Source organism: Eriocheir sinensis, chromosome 18 (assembly GCF_024679095.1).
Source record: "Eriocheir sinensis breed Jianghai 21 chromosome 18, ASM2467909v1, whole genome shotgun sequence".
Classification (NCBI taxonomy): Eukaryota; Metazoa; Arthropoda; class Malacostraca; order Decapoda; family Varunidae; genus Eriocheir; species Eriocheir sinensis.
The window spans coordinates 21,563,161-21,582,113 of record NC_066526.1 but is presented as its reverse complement, the minus strand read 5'-3'; the positions used below and the strand labels follow the sequence as shown (position 1 = coordinate 21,582,113).

The 18,953-nt window shown below is 43.9% G+C and overlaps 1 protein-coding gene across 8 annotated transcripts in view; it reads right to left on the bottom strand.

Annotated features, from left to right (window-relative positions):
* Positions 1-1,090: 1,090 nt before the first annotated feature.
* LOC127000444 (BTB/POZ domain-containing protein 10-like) overlaps positions 1,091-18,953 on the bottom strand; it is an 80,932-nt gene continuing 63,069 nt past the window's right edge. For 3 of the 8 annotated variants that reach the window (XM_050864169.1, XM_050864172.1, XM_050864175.1), the window contains 9 exons: positions 15,109-15,261; positions 13,868-13,997; positions 12,501-12,646; positions 11,972-12,189; positions 10,550-10,747; positions 9,970-10,119; positions 8,585-8,682; positions 6,680-6,910; positions 1,091-6,137 (listed from right to left, as the gene is read on the bottom strand). In XM_050864169.1, coding sequence (XP_050720126.1) covers positions 6,105-6,137; positions 6,680-6,910; positions 8,585-8,682; positions 9,970-10,119; positions 10,550-10,747; positions 11,972-12,189; positions 12,501-12,646; positions 13,868-13,997; positions 15,109-15,261 — 1,357 coding nt within the window. In that variant the 3' untranslated portion in view covers positions 1,091-6,104. Of the gene's footprint in view, positions 6,138-6,679; positions 6,911-8,584; positions 8,683-9,969; positions 10,120-10,549; positions 10,748-11,971; positions 12,190-12,500; positions 12,647-13,867; positions 13,998-15,108; positions 15,265-18,953 lie in introns of all 8 variants that reach the window. The other 5 variants (XM_050864168.1, XM_050864171.1, XM_050864173.1 and 2 more) reach the window with 3 other exon arrangements.

Sequence of the window (18,953 nt, the reverse complement as noted above, 5' to 3'; positions counted from 1 at the left end):
CTCTCTCAGCATCTCTTCATACCCACAACATTCTCTCTCCATACCCACAGCATCTCGACTCACAGATGATGCAAGATCTTACGTATGTAGTCAAACTATTTCGCAAGACCGCTGTCAAGGTCAATCAAAACTATTATTGGCGCCACGTACTGAATCCTCCAAGTTGTCCCTTACGATGGTGAAAGTGAAGTAGGGGGTATACGCTGTAGCAGCGCGTGGCCTCGGTGCTCATCTCCGTAACATTGACCCCTGAACCTGGAGGGAGCCCATTACCCCGGGGCACAGGGCCAGTGTGACATCCGGGTTACCACAGTTTACCTTCCCCAGGTTTCCCCAGGTACTCATTTATCGACCAGCCCGAGAGGGAGGGTGAACAGCTGGATGAGCTGCACGCCGACTGCCCGGGCCAGGATTCGAACCCGGGCCCGTAGAGTAGAAGCCAGGCACGCTGACCACTAGACCACGGAGGCGTATATTACGATGCTATAGATTAATAATATATATTACGAAGCTGTTTACCCACCTCTTAATGAACAGCCTACCTACCTAAAGCCTAAAATACCTGTAACTTTATCAATTACACATAAGATCACACCTTTTACTACTACTACTACTATTACTGCAACTATACTACTATTACTGCAATTATACTACTATTACTGCGACTATACTACTATTACTGCAACTATACTACTACTGCTACTACTATGTAATAATACTGTAACTATTACTACTACTTCTATAACTACCATTTCTACTACCAGAAGAGAGAGAGAGAGAGAGAGAGAGAGAGAGAGAGAGAGAGAGAGAGAGAGAGAGAGAGAGAGAGAGAGAGAGAGAGAGTGTGTTTGGTGGGAGGTGCAGTGATCGAGTGGAGACTTAACAGAGAGAGAGAAAAGGGGTGACAAACAATACCTACTGAGTTAACAGCTGGGAGGAATTTGTCCTTACATAAAAAAAAAATAACCATAAGAATTAACTGTTATGGATGCAGCTTAAACTTTTATCTCCACCTATTAAAATGTTCTCACGCTTTTGGAAGACTGACAGGCTGCGCCGAGTGAGTTTTTGACACGCTAACCAGAGTCGATTCAATTTTATTCTTTTATTATTGTTTATATATACAAGGAGGCTGGTCATGGGCAAGGACAATAAAAAATGCCCATGGTCGCCACCCTCCCAGAAAGCAAAGTATAAGAATAGGCCCGACACGTTATACAACACGAAGGAGGCTTGTGTGCGCCGCTCCTTCCATATACAAAAAAATCACCTCGCTCAACAAGTTTTATTACCATCGGAAAATTTTACACCGGACTGCAAAATGAGACGAGGCTTCGGAGTGTGGCCAGGGTGGTGGTGTGGGACGGCAGGGGAGCTGGCGGAGGTGCGGAGTGACCGAGTGGAGACACAACAGAGATGACTGGGGCCTTGACACTCTAGGGCCCTCCAAAAATATGAATATGGAGATTAACATGACAAAAAGAAAATTGATATGAGGCCAAGTTATGGATTTGGTGGGAGGTGCAGTGATCGAGTGGAGACTTAACAGAGATGACTGGGACCTTGACACTGATGCCCTCCAATAATACAGATATGAAGATTAACATGACAGAAAGAATATTGATATGAAGCCAAGTTCTGAATATGGTGAGAAGTGCAGAGTGACTGAGTGGGGACAAAATGGAACTGACTGGTACCTTGACACTTTAGCGCCTTCCGAAAAATATGAATATGAAGATTTACATGACTAAAAGAATATTGATATGAGGCTAAGTTCTGCAAGTGGTGGGAAGTGCAGAGTAACCAAGTGGGGACAAAGCAAAAGTGGCTGGGGCCTTGAAAATATAAATATGAAGACTAACACGAGAGAAAATTGATGTGGGGCCAAGTTCTGCATCTGGCATCGCTGTTGGGTGAAAGCTGAATGTAGACAACTGCTAAAAATTCTGTAATATGAATGTACACTCAACAGGGTGCAGCTGAGCATGTGAAAGTGTGTATAGTGGCATAACAAGAGTTTTAAGGATATTTGCAAAGGAAACAAGTGTAGTAGTGAGGCATTTAAACTCAGAAGAATAATAATCAGAAGCCCTAAGCAGTAATAAAAAGAAGTAAGAGAAGTATCAGACTATGTTGGTGATGATTTCTCTTTTAACAACTGGCGAAGACCCAACTGCACTCTAGTGATATACAAGCCTTATGTTGCTGTGGTTAACTGTGCGTGTATAGTGTATGTGCGAAACTGTTATGTTCCATGTGCAAATGTTGTCTGTAGGCTTTATTAACTTCATGATTCAACCTGTCTGCTGCAATTGGCACGAATTTGGCTTTCACTGATAGCCTGATAACATATACTCCCAGGTCTTTCTCTACCTCTGTGGTGGATAGTGGAGTGTTTCCCATGTGGTATTGGTGTGCTGGATATCCCTTCACTGGTAGCCTGGTAACATATACTCCCAGGTCTTTCTCTACCTCTGTGGTGGATAGTGGAGTGTTTCCCATGTGGTATTGGTATGCTGGATATCCTCTCCCAAAGTGCATGACTTTACATTTTTCTTCACTGAATTGTAGCAGCCAGTTTTTGTTCCATTTCTGTAGCTTGGTGATGTATTCTTGTAGGAAATCCGCAGTCAAGGGGTTAAGTAGTGAGAGTTGGTGAGGCTAAAGACAGTGAGGTGTGGTTGGTGAGGGTGCACCAACCCACCTCTCACAACCCAGGTAAGGTCCTCACCAGCTCAGGAGCCCAGGCAGCCCTGTGTGATGCCCTCGCCCAAGTGGTCATATCCATCGTGTCATCCCTGGACGAAATCTTTCCCACATTTCAATCTCCACTACAATGTAATAAGGCAAGGAATATAATAATAGTAGACAATAACAATGGAAAAAAAATCTATGTAAAGTAAAACTGTTTCTAAGATTAAATTAATGGAAAGTTATATTATACAAAAAAAAGTCCAATAAGAAATAAAATAACTGTATTCTACCAGGGATAAAAATAATGATAAATATTTTTTCTACTGCAAATAAAAAATGTGTCTTGAGACAGAAGATATCACCATCACATGCACCTGTATGTTCCTTGCTAAATACTTTTTCAGCTGTTTTTCTGCAAGTTTGCAAGAAAACATGTTTGGAAGTATTTCTCTGTGTTGTCAAGCTCCATTACTGTGTACAGTACACTCAAACAGACATCAAAGTTTTCTAATAACTTTTTAGGGCCAAGTTGATGGGTTGACTTTTCCATGGACGCTACTTTCCTTGAGGGTGAAATGCACCTTTTCTCAGAGGGAAGCATCAGAGCCTGGCTGGGCCAAACTTCTTTAGTGGCTTGACTTTCCTTGAGCATGAGCAGCACACTTTGAAATGCTAAAAAAAAAAAAGAGCCATGGTGGTATGATCTTTAAGGAAAATATATGAACATAAGGAGTCTGCAAGAGGCTGGTAGACCTATACAAGGCAGGCATGCTCATGTTATCCACTATGATCAAATAAATAATAGTTGCTGAAAAACTTCCTGACCCTAATTTGTTTATTCTAGTGCATGAGTGAATGACTGTCAGTGCAGCGGCTTGCCTCCTCCATGGCCACCCTGCCACCACCACCACCACCAGGGCAGCCTCACCCTTCACTGGCAGAGGCTTTGGACAGTTTCAAAAATGATGGCAGCAGGTCGTCACGACACACTCGAGGGGAACCGACTGCCAGGAGCCTCCCGTCCCTCTGAGTGTGAGGTGACGGCGCATGGCTGACCCAAAACAAGCTCTCGGACAGGACTGGTAACACTGGTTAGTTCTACACTGGGAGCTATCACCAGCCCAAGAACTGCTAATCACCAACAGAGTAATTAGAGTATGTTTGCCAATGGGGGACTTCAGAGCTGTTCCTGTGTAGAGGGCGACACTGGGCTGACTGGTTCTTCTGTTCGGAGTTAGCAACTTCACTCCCGGCAGAAGGACCAATAAAACGAGTGCTGGTCTCTTTGTCGATGCAGCTGTAAGTCCTTCATTAGTTCAGTTGTGGACAAAAAATGGATCCACTGCTCATGACCTGTGCCTTGGTGGGGCCTTTCTATGCAGAGAGTCACATGAAGGAGGAGAATGGAGGGTGAGATTGGGAGAAAAAGAAATGGGTGATGGACTGGCAGAAGAGGAGGAGGAGGTCTAGCGCACAGAAAAGGGCATCAGGGCCACAAAGATTGTAGATAAAGGTAGATCAATTGCTTTGTCCACAGCTGTACACACTTTCACAATCAGTATTCTTATCAGCAAAAATAAATAAGAACTCTGGAAAATGAAGCCGAGGTGGAAACATCAGCTGCTTTCAGAATATACACATTTTTTATCAACATTTATTTTGACCAAAGTTTGTTTTCGCACTGCAGTTCACTTTCCTGAGTAGTTTCTCTGCTGATGCGAGTACTGACTGGAAGAGTGCAGACAAAATGGCAAACTTACCCAACTCAAACAACCTTACCAGTGTGTGTGTAAAACTCTCATGCATAAGACAACTGTCACGGGGACCACCTCACATTCACACATATTTATGGACATCATCAAAAGAGAAACACAAGATGGTGGTTGGAGGCCTTAGTGACCACACCACAGGCTGCCTCGTGAGCCTAGATAATGAATTCACCGTGTGTTAACAGATACCAGCAAACGACCACAGCCGAAATAACATGGTTAGTAAACCATCATCACATTACACCCACTCACACACACACACACAACACTCACTCTTTCTCTCTTACACACACACACACACACACATACACAAAACCATCATAACATAACACCCACTCACAAATGTACACATATACTAACACTCACTCTTTCTCTTTTACACGCATGCTGACAAACACACACACACACACACACAAACCAGTAGAGAAATAACATTACCCTAAGAATTAATATTATGTACAGAAACTTACTCAAATAGATGCTTGTCGAAACACTAAATAAAAAAGGACAATACCTACACTCCCTGTCTTTCTCTTTGTGATATCATGTAAAAGTGTTCCTAGTACTGCTATGCTTAAAAATTGGCCATTCCCTATCACTAGCTAAGGTCTACCTGTATAGACGCAGCAAGGCAAGGTCAGGATGTCACGTGGAGACACACTCAGCCAAACCTTAATGCAAAAATGGCAAACTTGTCACTCATACAGTTCAGAAGAAGCACCAAACCATGTATAATAATAACAGCAAATAACACTTCATAAGGCAATGGCTTCTCACTTGACTATAAGTGGCAAGGAGGAAGCAGAGTCTCCCAGTAAAGAGGTGCCGGGAGGCCACGGCTGACACTCGTGCCAGTCCAGCGGCAGAGTAGGACTTGGCGTGCTTTCAGTCAGGCAGGACTTCCTCGAAACAGAGCCTCGTGTGTGAACGGCAGCATCAGGAGCTCGGGAACCCCCCAACAAGTGTGATTCCCGAGGTAGACGTCAGTATCAGGACCCCAAAGTTTGCATTGCATGGGCGGGCACGGGGTACAAAAACAGACACGCCCGGTTCCATTGTTAGTGCCAATGTGTGAGTTACAGACGGTCGTAGGGGCGATGAAATACTCTGTCCTTGAGTGCAGTGAGTTGTGTGAGCAGTGTGCGGCAGATGGAGCACAGCAGAGGGCTTGAAGCAGGGCCCAGGAGGGGGGCAGAGTCTGAGGCAGGGGAGGACAGGGGAGGAGGCGGCGGAGAGTGAAAAGGAGGGGAAGGACCAGGATGAGGCGACAGTGGGTGAGAGGCACGGCGGGAGGAAGATGGAGATGTGGAGTAAGCAGGAGGAGGAGGGGAGAGGCGGGAGCGAGAAGATGCGGAGTGACGGGAGGATAGAGACGAGGGGGAGGGGAGAGACGAAGGCGGGGAGTAGTAGTATACGGGAGAGGGAAGACAAATGGACTGTAGGGAGATCTCAGGGCTGGGAGAGGTGGCAGCAGCACCGAGGAATGCGTGACTCGGCCAAGGCTTGCGGCCAAGAGGTGCAGTGGCTGTGGTGGCGGCGGCGGCGGCGGCGGCACTCAAGACAGACCCCATCACTGCCCCTCATGTTGCCTCCTCGTGCCCGCCAACCTGCCGAGGCCGTCAAGGTTATTTATTTGGGTTTTCATGGTCGTTCATTTTTGCTCTTGGTAGTACACTGAGGATGAGAGATTGGGTTTCTGTTAGTCAAATGTTGGTTTAGGGTTAAGTTGTTTGTTTGTTTTTAAGTACTTATGGATTTGCCTCATCATGGAGTTTTGTTTATTTCATGTGTCATATACAAAACAGTCTATCTAGTTTTTTGTTGAGACTATCTCACACACACACATAAATAAATAATCAAATAAAATGAATAAGAAAAATATAAAGAAAAAAAAAAAAAAATGATTGCTTCCCACCCTCAACTTCTACTTCAAAAAACAAATAAATAAAGAAACAAAGTAAAGAAAGAAAAAATAAAGAAAAAAGATGTGATTCGAACTTCAAATGTCCATCAGCACCCAACACATCAGGTTCACACACACTTTACACCAAACATTGCAACACGACCACAAACACAACCAAACATAACACAATCACAAACACACAACCATAGACACAACACAACACAAACACACACAACGACCACAAACACAACACAACCATACACTCAGCCACAAACACAGACAACCAATTAATAAACAACCACTTTCAGCTCACCTCGGAATAAGATTCACTAGTGGGGGGCATCGGGGGATTATTATTGTGCCCCCCCACTGCCCCCTCCTCCTGGTGCCCCCCGTCTGCGCCCCCCACGGCTCCCTCCAGCGGCAGTGGGGCCTCCGGGGGTGCCTCCTGACCCATGGGTGGTGGATCGAGGGTCACCACGCGATCAAGAGCAGGGTCAGCGGTTGCTTCGGCGAGGTCGGTCACGGATTTGCTCTTGACACACTGAGGAGAGATTGGCTTCGGTTAGTTTGGGTTGGTTGTCAATCAGTAAAGTTTCGGTTGTAACAGAGACAGTTGAAGGTGTTTATGGTCAATGGGGAAAACAAAATGAGGAAACAAAAAATCTAGTATGAGAGGATGATAATTTGCTCTTGACACACTAAGGAGAGATTGGCTTTGGTTAATTTGGGTTGATTGTCAGTTACTGGAGGTGTGGTTGTACTAGAGATGTGGTTATGGTCAAGGGGGAAACAAAATGATGAGCAAACAAATAATCTAGTAAGGGAGGATGACAATTTGCTTTTAACACACTGAGGAGAGATTGGCTTCAATTACTCTGGGTTGGTTGTTGATTAGTGAAGGTTCAGTTGCATTATCTACTGTATTTTGCGGCGTATAACACGCACCTTTTTCAATTAAAAATGCCAGAAAGTTACCCCAGTGCATGATTCCTAGGCTGCCACACAACTTCTCCGTGCCATTCTCAGTGTTTCTGTGACTGTAACAATGGCAAGAGAGTCTTTTGTATTTTCCGTGTCTGAATCCGCGCCTGAGTGTCCACAGCCAGTGACTTTGACTCCTCATAAGACTCCTCTTGCTCCCAAAAGAGCTCTCAGTGTGAGTGCAATTGGGAGAGAGCTGAAAGTGACTTTTTCAAGCTTTGAAAGCGGTGTTAGTGTGAAGACAGTGACATCAACAACATTAAACTCCAACCCCTCATCTTATCAGGAAGGCTGAGCCCTGTTATTGTGCAACCTCAGTTTGGTGGCCATCCTGTAGCTCAATCAATGATGGTGGAAGTGATACTCAGGCCCCTGAGGATGCATCCCACCACCTTTCAGGATTATCAAGTTGAGAACATGAGGGTAATGAAGGGGATTTGTAACGGGGTCGAGTGCTTGGAGGGAGAGGGCGGCTGCCAACCACAGCCTACGCGGCGCTGCCAACACAGGCTTGCTCCGACATAAAAGTTACTGCGCTTCATCACATCACCACGGAAATACCACAAGACGTAGAGACTTCAGGTTTGAGGCAGACTGAAGAGGAAGGATGGATTAAATGAATGCAAATAAATTTAAAGCTACTGGCTTAGGTAGAGCCGTGAAATTGATGATGGAAAGTGACCAATTTTCGGGAGAACGTCAGAACATTACCGTATGGGGAGAACCCATTTCACGGTATACCCCCGTCCTTTAGGGGTTAACAGAAATTTCGGGAAATTGTACATCATCAGTCTTGCTTAACCGTACGAATTTCTGAGCATTTTAAGCACTGAATATTTTTTTTCCAAAATCGTTGTCTTAAAGTTTAGGGTGTGTGGCATATGTCAGAGTGTGTTATATGCCGCAATATACGGTATTTATTTTTTAACAGCTAGGGACGCAAATAAATAAATAAATAAATAAAATAAAAAAACACAAAAAAACACTAGGCACTGCTAACATAAAAGAATGTAAAGATAAGTGGCCAAAAGGGAGGTCAATTTCAGGCAAATTACTAAGGATGTGGTTTGGATTAATACGAGTTTAATGTTAATAATTAGACTTAGAAAAGGGGATTGTTTTTGAGTGGCACACAGATAGTTTGTACTTATATTTTAACACCAACTATCTCGACAGCAAGAAAGTCATCACTGCTACACTACCAAGACTTTCTAGCGGAGGACTACACACGCACCTGAAAATCCACATGTCTACTTTTGGCTTCCTCCTTCTCCCAAGACATTCTGATGAAGGGCCGCTGGACGTAGTTGTAGATCACCTCTGCCCGGCCGCCTGGAGGAGGGAAAATTGAGCACATAAGTAATTGGAGTGTGTGTAGCCATCTGTTTCCGCTTCCTTTACTACTGAGAGGATGTGTGAAGCCTGAATCCCCTTCTTTTACTACTGAGAGAATGTATACACTCACACACACAGACATCCTCCTCTTCCTTCTCTTCCTCCTCATCCCACCCTGAATGTACTTCCTTTACTATAGAGAGAAGGTGTGAGATGCCTGTCTGCACTTCCTTTGCTACCAAGAGAACGTACACACTCACACACATGATGCCCTTCTCTTCCTCATCTTCCTCCCCTTCCTCCTCATTACACCCTGAATACACTTCCTTTACTACAGAGCACCGTTGTCAGATTTTCGTACTCAGTGCATAATATTTACTGGTTTCTGACGCATAACTATTGCCAAGAAACATCAGGAATTAACTATTTTAACAATAATTGTAAGTGAATCTCGTTATTGGAACCCAGGAGACAGTTTTGGGGTCGAAAGTTGGTAAATATAAGAGGCTGAGTACGACTATCTGGCAACGTTGCAACAGAGAGATGTGAGAAGACTGTCTGCACTTCCTTTACTAATGAGGGAATGTACACACTCACACACAGACCCCTTCCTCTTTCTCCTCATCCTCTTCACCCCACCTTGTATACACTTCCTTTACTAATGAGGGAATGTACACACTCACACACAGACCCCTTCCTTTTTCTCCTCATCCTCTTCACCCCACCCTGTATACACTTCCTTTACTAATGAGGGAATGTACACACTCACACACAGACCCCTTCCTCTTTCTCCTCATCCTCTTCACCCCACCCTGTATACACTTCTTTTACTAATGAGGGAATGTACACACTCACACACAGACCCCTTCCTCTTTCTCCTCATCCTCTTCACCCCACCCTGTATACACTTCTTTTACTAATGAGGGAATGTACACACTCACACACAGACCCCTTCCTCTTTCTCCTCATCCTCTTCACCCCACCCTGTATACACTTCTTTTACTAATGAGGGAATGTACACACTCACACACAGACCCCTTCCTCTTTCTCCTCATCCTCTTCACCCCACCCTGTATACACTTCCTTTACTAATGAGGGAACGTACACACTCACACACAGACCCATTCCTCTTTCTCCTCATCCTCTTCACCCCACCTTGTATACACTTCCTTTACTAATGAGAGAAGGTGTGAAAAAAATTGCCTGCACTTCCTCTACTACAGAGAGAATATGTGTAGAACTGTCTATATATATTCCCTTTACTACTGGAGCTGCATGGCCCACCTGGTCTTTTCTTGATCTTTTCCTTGTAGGTCGGGTAGCCTTCGATGCCCAGCCGGATCTTCTTGAGTCCCCGCTCCTTTAGCACCTGCTTGGCCACATCCCGGTTCTCTATGTACTTGAAGAAGCGGTACATCGCTGTTGAGCAAACGGCTGTGGAGGAAACACTCATGAGCGGGAGGTGACAAGACCCTAAGCCATTTAAATATCACATCTCATTCTCTTCAAAACAACCACTGAATCTACACTCACACAGGACCCAATAACATATCTTTTTCAGTCATACACAAACCTGATCCTTAACTACATAAAATCCTGCTAACCTAACCTTTTCCATCTCAATACTATCCTTCATACAAACTCAGTACAAACCTACCTATCAATCTATTTATCTAGACGAACTAACAACCAGCCAGTCAACCAATCAGAAAGCCAAACATCTATTTGTCAGCCAACAACCCAGAAATCCAGCCAACCATTCACCCATCATTTTAAACATACAGCAATTCATTCATCCAATTATCCATCCATCTACCAATCCATCCCAGCCAGCCAGCCCCCTTTGTCCTCCCAGCCCACTCACTCTGGCTGTACTCCTCGCCCATCTGAGGTGGGTAGTCATCGTCCCACTCCACTGTGTCATCGTCCAAGAGGATGACGATGTGGCACTCCCGGTCTCCTCGCTGAGCTGCCAGGACCATCAGGGGCAAGATATGCTCCTCTAGGAACACCTCAAACTGCTGCCGGGCCCCCTCGTTGCTTAGTTCGTGTAGGAGTCCACCTGAGAGTGAGAAAAAGGTGCAGGTGAAGTTTGGGGCATATGCTAAACTGGACATTGCATCAGCACTTATCTCTGTCTCCTATGAGCTTGTGTAAGTGTCATGCCCCGGGAGCTTATTTTTCTATTTCCTCTATTTTCCAACACATCCTCTGCATGTATCGAAACACACGAGAAATTAATCAAGATCAGGGTATTCGCCGGCTGCCTGGGATTGAACCCGCGACCAGCGTGACGGGAGAGCCTCTCCTTACCGAGTCGGCCAAAGAGGTACCCCACTGGCCAAGTGGGTTATGGGAGGCTCGTTCATCAGGCCGTTGCCGCACTACACGACTTTCCCCTCTATGTAGATTAATTTCTGTGTGTTGAGACCTTTAGACAGTGACCCATTTTGACAGTGACCCATTTTGGTGCACAATTTCACAATGTCCCCGTAGAGACATACCTCCAACACTTCCCATTTTCTATTACCCTCGGAGCATGGGCCATCCTACCTGTTACCCCTTCGGGGAAACTCAACAGAACTTCAGGAGAGGATGCCCACCGCAGCTAGCACTGTCATGCCCCGGGAGTTTATTTTCTCTTTTCCTATTCTCCAACACGACCTCTGCGTGTATCGAAACACACGAGAAATTAATCAAGACAAGGAGAGAGTATTCGCCGGCTGCCTGGGATTGAACCCGCGACCAATGTGATGGGAAAGCCACTCCTTACTGAGTCGGCCAAAGAGGTACCCCACTGGCTAAGTGGGTTATGGGAGGCTCGTTCATCAGGCCGTCGCCGCACCACATAAGAACCCCTCACCCCAGATATAAAGTAAGAGTAAAGTTTGGGCATATGTTAAGCTGGTCATCACATCAGCAATCATTTCCGTCTCCTCTGAGCTTGTGTAAGAATCCATCACCCCATAAGTAAGGTAAAGGTAGTGAGGGAGGGAGGAGAATAATAAACGAGAATAAAACTATGAAGAACAGTGTGACAGATGAGAAATAAGAGGAAAGCATAATATAAGAGGAGTAATGCAAGAGCTAATATCAGAGTACATCAATCTAGGAGTAATACCACAGAGATGAGAGTTAGGTAAAGGGAATCGGAGAACAATAATAAAATAAGAGTAATACCACAAGGAAAAACATGACAGACGAGTAATGAAAGGAAAGGAGCATAAAATAACACAAGAATAATACAAAGAAGGGTTAATGCCACAGAGACAAGAGTAATACCCACGTAGGTTCTGGCACTTGATGGTGTTGGCGTCGAAGGGGATGAGGAGGTAGTCGCAGGCCTCGCGCAGCTCCTGGACGCTGACAGAGGGAGGGCAGCGCACCGTCCCGCTCTTGTAGTAGTCCAGCACGGCGCGGAACACAGCCGACGAGAAGCCCTCAGCCACCTCAAACTCCCCTCTTTCGTTGGGGTGCGTGAACTCTAGCCCAGAGGAAAACATTCTTGTGGGGGAGACAATACAAAGGGTCAGGTTATGGAGTGAAGGTGCTACGAGGGTCAGGATAGGGTGTGAAGGTGCCACAAGGGTCAGGATAGGGTGTGAAGGTGCTACCAGGGTCAGGATAGGGCGTGAAGGCACCATGAATATATTTATTAGTGTGTGGAAAATCCATCCCACATGAATATATTCTTGTGGGTAGAGATAATGCAAAGGTCAGGGTCAAGATGGGCATATAGGTAAGGGTGGAGGTAGAAAAAAGGTCGAGGCTATGGGAATGAGTAAGGGTATGGGTGTATGGGTCATGGGCCGTACCTTCCGAGCATGGTGTTGGGGTGGGCGGTGAAGATGGCCGGGTCCACGATGAAGCGCGTTCCCTCAACCACCAGTGTGATGCGGTCGTCACTCGAGGGGAGGGAGGACTGGCCTGGCTCCTTGGTGTGGGTGCACTGATGGGTCACCTGCACACCAAGCAACATGAGTATTAGTAGTGAATGGTGAGTCTATATGTAGCACAGTATGGGTCAAATGATGAGTCTGTATATAACAAGGTCTGGGTCAAATGATGAGTCTGTATATAACAAGGTCTGGGTCAAATGATGAGTCTGTATGTAACAAGGTCTGGGTCAAATGATGAGTCTGTATGTAACAAAGTCAGGTCATCATGAAACAGCATAAATAAAGACAAGCAATCGTTATAGGGCGCCAGATGGATCGTAGAGAGCGAGGGAAACTGAAGAATGACGATCGTAAGAGAAAATCAATGAAAAACAAACCATCATAAAGTGGGGGAGACCTGTACCACCTCTGGGCAAGTCATTTAAAGGGAGGCAGGTGAATGGGTAGGAAGTAATTTAAGGGGAGCTAGATGGATTGTAAAGAGAGCAAGGGAACTGAAGAATGACGACTTTAAGAGCAAAATAATGTAAAATAAACCTGTACCACCTCTGGATAAGTACTAAAAGGGAGTTAGACTGATCACAAAGAGACCAAAGATAGTTAAAGTGGAACAATCGTAGGAGAGAAACATCACAAAAACGAAGCATTGTAAAACGAGGGAGACTTGAACCAGCTCTGGGCAAGAAATAAAGAGACTCAGATGGAACATAAAGAGCACAAAGATGATGAAAGAATGACAATCGTAAGGGCAAAAGAACACAAAATGGAGTGCTGGCGAGTGGGGGAGTCCTGTACCAGCTAAGAAATGTGGCTTGCAAGAGATACAGTGGAGAGTGAGACAGAAAGTTGCAATAGTTCGGACATGTGAGAAGAGAGAGAGAGGGCAGAGTGCTGAGGACAGTGGAGGAAATGAAGGAGTGTGTTAGGAGACCAGTAGGAAGAACAAGAAATAGAGTAACAGGATTTAGATGTGTTAGAAATAGAAGGATTAGCACTGGATTAAACAAGATGGAGGAGGATCATTGAAAGACAGACCTCAAGAACGGGAGACAATGGAATATAAACAAAGAAGAAGAAGAAGGAAAAGAAGAAGAAAAAGAAGAAAAAGAAGAAGAAGAAAAGACGAAGAACAAGAAGAAAAAAAAGAAGAAGAAAAAGATGAAGAAAAAGACGAAGAAGAAAAGACAAAGAAGAAAAAGACGAAGAAGAAAAAGAAGAAGAAAAAGACAAAGAAGAAAAAGAAGAAGAAGGAAAAGAAGAAGAGGACCTGTAGCACCTCTTACCTGCTGTATGGTAGGTCTGGAGGAGCTGTAGGGGTGTGGGGAGGGGTGGGGGGAGGCGTGAGGGGAGGAGTCTTCGTGGGAGGAGGAGTGCCCCAGGGAGCCACGCTGGACCACGCCTCTGTTCCGCACCCTGGGGGAGAGGCAGTGTGAGTGTGAGGGAAATAAAAAATAATAATATAAGTAAAATAAAATAAATTGAAAAAGGTGGTGATGAGAGAAAAAAAGCAAGGTGGTGATAAAGAGAACAGAAAAAGATAATGATGAAAAATAAGAGGAAGAAGAAAAACAGTGGAGATGAGACTATTAGGTAAGTCAATATGTACAGAGATGACGAAAGAGAAAAAAACAAGCTCACCCGACACTTCCTTCAACTTGATATTTGCTAAAGGAGAAATGCCGAGTCCTGGTGGCATTTGAGTTAACATGATTTCACTTAGGTTAAAGGACAGACCTCTTACTTTGGATCATTGGGTCTGTGTGGTCTAAATATCTATGTAAATCTATGCAAATAATCTTCCTTGTTCCATCATTCAGCAGCACACTCACACTAGGCAGCCATGCACACAGAAGCTAGATTTTCCATGACAGTCTTGAATGGAGGTGTATTTGGTTAACGTTAGCACTGGGCAGAGAGACACCATAAAGCGTAATACCACAGCTTCCTCGGGAATGGTATTGGGGGTGGGTTGGGGGTGGGGGAGAGGGAGGGTCTCTGTACTTTTCTATAAAGGATTGCAGGCAGTTTCTTCCCCCCCAGTGCCTATATCATCCAGAGTCTACATTAATTACCTCATAAACAGGTTACCTAATGCCTAACACCTTACCCACCAGTCCTTACGTAAGTCCCCTATGTTGCCTAATCCCCAAGTTTTCTTTTCCCCTGAACCTACATTATCCAGAATCTACACTGGTTGCCCCATATATAGGTTGCCTAATGCCTAACACCTTACCCACTAGTTCTTACCCATGTCTTCCCTATGTTACCCTTCTATGGCTCTGTTACCTAATACCCAAGTCCCTGCATTACCTAAGTCTCCCCTATGTTACCTAATGCTACAGTCCCCTCCTGCCTGCATCCCCTGAGCCTGTTATCTAATGCCCAAGTCCCTGGCATTATATAAGTTCCCCCTATGTTACCTAATGCCTCAGTCCCCCCTGCCTGCATCCCTTGGGCCTGTCAGAGGGAGCACAGTGCCCATCGTCCTTAGCCTGCCCTGAGCTAGTGGGTGGCAGAGGCTTACCCTGATCTGTGTTGGTGGGTCATTTTAGGGATGGCAGACTCATGGTGGTGAGGGCGGGAGGAGCCTGGGTGGGCGTGGTGAGCGATGGCCATGGCCCCTCCCGCCTCCCCGCGCTGCACTAGGCATGACTTGGGCTTGGGGGAAGAGCTGTATCTGCTGGCCGAGGAAAACGGGGAAAAATAAAGTGTGAAAATTTGTGCACTATTGACCGTAAAAATACTACTAGTCTCTACCTCTCAAAAATGCGTGAGGGTTTGCTTGCTTGCTTGCTCTAAGGGGATAAGACGAAGGTGAGTTTTGGTGATAAATTTACAGCGTGAGGGACAACCATTGACTTAGTGGGTGCAGGAGACTACTACTGTGAGTTTAGGCACTTAGTTAGATGAGAAGATTCTTAACACTTAGTAAAAGCTGTTAACACATGATAGAGTAAAAAAATAGTGAAGAGTTATGGACATAAAAGTAAAATCTACCACATTATGAAAAAGGCAAAGTGAGAAGTAGAAAAAATAAAATAAAATGGTAAGTAGGTTTTGAACACTTAATGAAAGCTGTCTGCTGGTAACACATGAAGGTATAGAAAACAGTGAAGAGTTATGGACGTTAAAACAAGTCTACACCGTAATAAAAAAAGGCAAAGTGAGAGGTAGAATAAATAAAATAAAATGGTAACTAGGTTTTGCACTTAGTAAAAGCTGTCTGGAGGTAACACATAAGGGTATATAAGATAGTGAAGAGCTAAGGACATTAAAACAAGTCTACACTGTAATAAAAAAAAGAAGGCAAAGTAAGAGGTAGAATAAATAAAATAAAATGGTAACTAGGTTTTGAACACTTAATAAAAGCTGTCTGCTGGTAACACAAGATAGAGTAGAAAATAGTGAAGTTATTTATTTTTTTTATTTTTTTTTACAGCAGAGGAGACAGTTCAAGGGCATTAAAAAAAAAAAAAAAAAAAAAAAAAGCCTGCTACTTACTGCTCCTGAACATTAAAATATATCTACACTCTAAAGAAAAGGCCAAAGTGAGAAGTAAAAAAATAAAGAGAAATCATGTAAAATCTATTCTAAAACCCTCCTTTATGGGACACTAAAATGATGACAGCAGATCAAATACTACTTCACATTTTTAAGTATGAAGGGGAAAAAGAATCTACTGCTACAATAGTCTTAAGAGTACATATAAAAACTAAGCTTAGAATAAATTTAAAAGTAGAGAGAGTTTAATCACTGTGGATAATTTTTTTTTCTCTCAAAGTTTCTCCTTCTAAGCTCTCCCTTCACCCAAACCAGACCAGATAATTATTCCTTTTGGTCCACACGAGAGCAAATCCATTACCTTCATCTCCTTCATGACAAAAAAGTTGGAGGCAAGTAAACAAATAAAGGAAAATAATGTCTTTGGTTTCTTTCATGACGGAAACATAGAAAGAACTGAAAAAAACACACAAATATATAAAGAAAAATAAAATCCATCTTCTTGGTGTCCTTCTTGACAAAAACAATGAGAGAGAAAGAAATTAAAGAGAGACACTAGAAATAAAGAAAGAAAAGAGAGACTAAAGAAAAAGAAAGACAAAACTAAAAAAGAAAAAGAAAGAAAGAGTGAGAAAAAAAAAATGAAGAAAAAATAAAATCTGTCTCCTTGGTCTCCTTCATGACTAAAACAATAAAAGAGGTGAAAAAATAAATAAATAGAGGAAAAATATAATCTGTCTCCTTCCTCACAGGTAAAAAAAAAAAGTAAATAAAGCAAAAATAAAATCTGTCTCGATCCCCTTCATAACAAAACATCAAAGGAGGTGAAAAATTAAGCAAATAAATAAGTCAAAAATAAAATGTGTCCCCTGATCTAGCTACCAATTTGAGGGGTAATACAGACAAGAACAGATACCAAATATACTGATACAGAATGGCCTTGTGCAGTTACTCAGTGTTGCTCTTCCTCCTCTTCCTTTCCTCCTTTCCTCCCTCCTTATCCTAAACAGCATATCCCTCTCCCTCTCTCACCTTTACTTACAATACTCCCAGGTGTCTTAACCCTTTCCCTCCCTCCACCCTTTCTCCCCTTCCTTCCCTCCCTCCCTTCAATAAAATTCCCTCCATCTATAGTAACTTTCTCTCCTCCTTTTTATTTTTATTTTTCCTTTTGATGACGATCTCTCTCTCTCTCTCTCTCTCTCTCTCTCTCTCTCTCTCTCTCTCTCTCTCTCTCTCTCTCTCTCTCTCTCTCTCTCTCTCTCTCTCTCTCTCTCTCTCTCTCTCTCTCTCTCTTTAAACATACATATATATTTACAAAACCCAAAGGTGGACTGCCGTGTGCTGCCTATTCAAAGGGCATAAGGTTTATATAAAAAAATATCTAAAAAATATAAAAAAAACATACATTATAAACATTCACATATATACACACTGCACTGTCATTAAAGTGTCATTGGGGTAGGAAGTGTGTTTCTCCAGTGGTGGGCCGCCAGCTTGACTTCCTGTGTGTTCATCCCCCGGACGTGAGGGATGGTGGTCTCTCTCTCTCTCTCTCTCTCTCTCTCTCTCTCTCTCTCTCTCTCTCTCTCTCTCTCTCTCTCTGCCTGTCTGTCTGCCTCTCTCTTCTTTCTCTTTTCTTATTATTTTCTCTTTCTTTTCTTTCTTTCTTTTTCTTTACTCTCTCACTCACTTTTTCTTTTTCTTTCTTTCTTTCTCTCTCTCTCTCTCTCTCTCTCTCTCTCTCTCTCTCTCTCTCTCTCTCTCTCTCTCTCTCTCTCTCTCTCTCTCTCTCTCTCTCTCTCTCTCTCTCTCTCTCTCTCTCTCTCTCTCTCTCTCTCTCTCTCTCCTATAAAAGCCTTCCACACAGCAATCTTGTTCGCGTCAACTTCACTAACTTTGTTCTTCCCTTCCTTCCCTTCGGCCTCTAAATTTCCTGTCCTTTCCCTACCCTTCCCCACTGCCCTTCCTTCCTCCTTCCCTTCCCTCTACCCACTGTCCTTTTCTCCTCTCCTCTTCCTTTAATTACTGACCATTTCTTTTCTCTCCTCTCCTCTTCTCCCTTCCCTTCCCTTCCCCACTGCCCTTCGTTCCTCCTTCCCTTCCCTCCACCCATTGTCTCCTCTTCTTTTAATTACTGACCATTTCTTTTCTCTCCTCTCCTCTTGTTTTCCATTCTCTTCATCATTGTTCTTCATTCCTTCCCTTCAACACTGTCCTTCTCTTCTCCTCTCCTCTTCCATTCATCACTAACCATTTGTTTTCTCTCCTCTCCTGTCTCCCTTTCCCTTCATCACTGTTCTTCATTCCTTCTCTTCTTTCCCATTCATACAACAAGCATACAACATACAACAAGGACAACATTATGCTCAGGTTCATAGCGAGGAACTTCGAGTGTAAAACGCCAGACGTGATGCTATCCTTGTATAATTCCATGGTAAGACCGCACCTCGAGTATGCAGTGCAGTTCTGGTCTCCCAATTACAGAAAGGACATTGCTTTACTGGAAAGGATTCAACGACGCGCCACAAAGATGATTCCAGCCTTCAGGGCTCAACCGTACGAGGAACGACTCAAGCGACTCAATCTCTTTACATTGGAGAAAAGACACCTACAAGGGGATATGATTCAAGTCTTCAAGTATCTAAAAAAGTTCAATAACGTCGATTACTCCAAATTCTTTGAACTGCAAACCAACTCAAGAACTAGAAATAACGGTTTACCCATTCAGTCGAGTCGATGTAACACAGACATTGGAAGGAGTTTCTTTTCAAACCGAGTCATCTGCCACTGGAACAATCTTCCCTCAGAAGTAGTAAATGCGAATACCATCAACTCCTTCAAATATAGAATCGACCGTCATTTCGC